This window comes from Halyomorpha halys, unplaced genomic scaffold (assembly GCF_000696795.3).
Source record: "Halyomorpha halys isolate HHAL.00 unplaced genomic scaffold, Hhal_1.1 Scaffold1425.1, whole genome shotgun sequence".
NCBI lineage: Eukaryota > Metazoa > Arthropoda > Insecta > Hemiptera > Pentatomidae > Halyomorpha > Halyomorpha halys.
Window position 1 is genome coordinate 337,555 of NW_027111611.1, and position 2,520 is coordinate 340,074.

At 32.7% G+C, this 2,520-nt stretch overlaps 1 protein-coding gene across 1 annotated transcript in view; it reads right to left on the bottom strand.

Moving 5' to 3' along the window:
• Positions 1–2,520, bottom strand: part of LOC106689666 (uncharacterized) — a gene marked incomplete in the record, with an annotated part of 9,512 nt that overhangs the window by 1,947 nt on the left and 5,045 nt on the right. The window contains 2 exon segments of the mRNA XM_067049688.1: positions 56–1,449; positions 1,764–1,862. Coding sequence (XP_066905789.1) covers positions 739–1,449; positions 1,764–1,862 — 810 coding nt within the window.

Here is a 2,520-nt window from a genome sequence, read left to right on the forward strand (position 1 = left end):
CATCCCGCAAAATGATTTATAAGACGTTGTCACGTCAAAAACAATCAGCAAATTGATAAACAGAAAATAATCTTTAAGAACATTGATTGTGCTTCTCCAGAACTGCTACCAATGACCTCAAGGCATGTTTTCTCACCAAAAATGTCTTTTGGCTAGAGCATGCTTGCAAATCACTGAACCCATTTTTTCTATACCTTCTACTATGTAGGAGCATGGGACCAAACTGTTTGAACTTTTCGAAGCTTGGGACAAATAGCCACTGCCTGTTGAAGGATTAAACCAAAAATAAAAAAGGCTCAATCGATTATTTCTAATTACTGTTTAGGGAGTTTATAAGGAGTAGTATGGCTTCCTCGGCAATAGTTTTCAAATGACAAAATCTAAATACTCAGAAAATGAGGGACCTGTCCACTCACATGCCATTTCTATTTCCATTTTATCCACTATCAATGAACAAAATATTGGATTTTCTGAAGAGCCCACTTTAAGAGCCTAATAAGTAGAAAAAACAGAAGCAAAAACTGTGGTTGACATTATGGTCGAACATGTGGGGCAAGAGTACCAGAGTTTCTTTGTCCAGAATGTTACAGCTTCAGTTCCCGTCTGCAGTAGTTAATATTTATTTCTCTGCGGTTCAAAGAAATAAAATTTGACAATCCCACCTTAACACAGGGCGGCAACCTCCTCTAGGTTGTTGTCAGGGTTTAGCAAAAAGGACCACAAGGCCCACTTACTGGATTAATTCCCCCTAGCAGTACCAGCTTCACCTCCTACCGTTGTACAATCATAAACTACTTCTACTGCTGCACTAGGCTCAAATGCTTCTGCTGCTAAATCCTCATTAACTGCTGAACTAGGATCAACTGATTCTGTTTCTGTACTAGAATTAACTGCTTCTGCTGATATACCAGCATCAACTGCTTCATACCATTTTGTTAAAGTTCGAGGGTGAGGCAAAGTGGTAAGAAAAGATTCGCGGACGTAATTATACGCTTTTGGAGATATAAAATGTAACGTCGATGCAAATGATCTTAATTTAGGAGAATATTTAATTTTTGAACTTTTGCCTAATCTAGTACATAATTCTTTAGCAAGTGGGGGCATGTTGTTAAGCATATTATGATAATTATTAATTATCTTTTTCTTTTGTTTGATTTCACGCGACATCGCCTTTAATTTTTCCAATCTTTTTTTCAACCTCCTTATATTTTGAAAAAGAGTCTTGATTTTTTTTGTTTGCTTGTTAATTGTGAGTGTTTTTTGACGAAGCTCCAATGTCATCATTTTCTTCACCAGTGTTACATCTTCTGCTGGAGTTGCAGGCATCTGTGAGGATGGAGTACTCACTCCAAGTGAAAGAGAGAAAGGAGTACTCACTCTAAGAGGAAGAGGTTCTGTAGCATCTAACAATTCAGCGGAAGGTTCTCTTTTTATAGGAATTTTCATTTCCTAGAAACAAAATGAAAAGAATTTTCAAAATATATGTAAAATTATAAACATTGATTACATATTTATTAATTTAAACAAATTATTCAATGTTTAGGATTTTTTTATTTTTTAAACAGATTTACAAATTCTGTTACTCTTATTTTTATCTATTGTAGTGTTATTATGATCTACATAGATTTTAAAAATAAACGAATATTATTTTTTCTTATTCTATGAATTAGTTTGATCTAATTCATACAAAATATGAAGGCTAACAGCGTATACTGTTAGTGTAACAAAATCTAGAATACTTAAATAAGTAAAATTAAACTTACATATGTGGTTTCCTGCAAGTATGTAGGAGCAGTCATAGGAAGAGGTACTGTAGTATCCAACAATTCAATAGGTTCTCTTTTGATAGGAAGTTGTATTACCTGAAATAAATGATAAGCATTTTTAAAATGTACCTAAAATTCAAAACATTGGATTGGTATTTCTTGGTTTAAGCAAATCATTCACCAGTTTTTTTTTTTTTAAACATATGTACAAGTTTTGAGGAAAAAAACATTTTCAGAGTACTTCTGAGAATTTAGTTGTACTTTTTTTTTTTTATTTATTGTAGTGTTGTTTTGATCTATATTGATGCGGACTGCACAGTTACTGTTCATCTTTCAACATAAAAGGGTGATTTTCAGGTCAGTATATTTATAATTCTCATTACCGCACAGTAATCGTTCTGTTGAAATATTATTTTTACTTATTGCAATTTCACAGCTTTCCTTCTAATTAAAAGTCAATTAGAGTGTGCTATTGCTTTTATATATCCGCCTAACTAACTAGGGTAAACAAGTACAAATTCACATCATCAGATATCAATCATTCTCATTACCAGCACCGAATCATTGTTTGTAACTTAACCGCCGACATTAGATGAAATGTCAAGAGTATCCGGAAGCAGCTGGGGGAGACTAATATCCAGAACTTTACACATTTTAGAAATATGAAGATGATTGAATTATTGTATCATTATTTTTTAATTGAAAGTTATTTGAAATTATAAATAAATATCATGGAATCATATCCTTGAATATA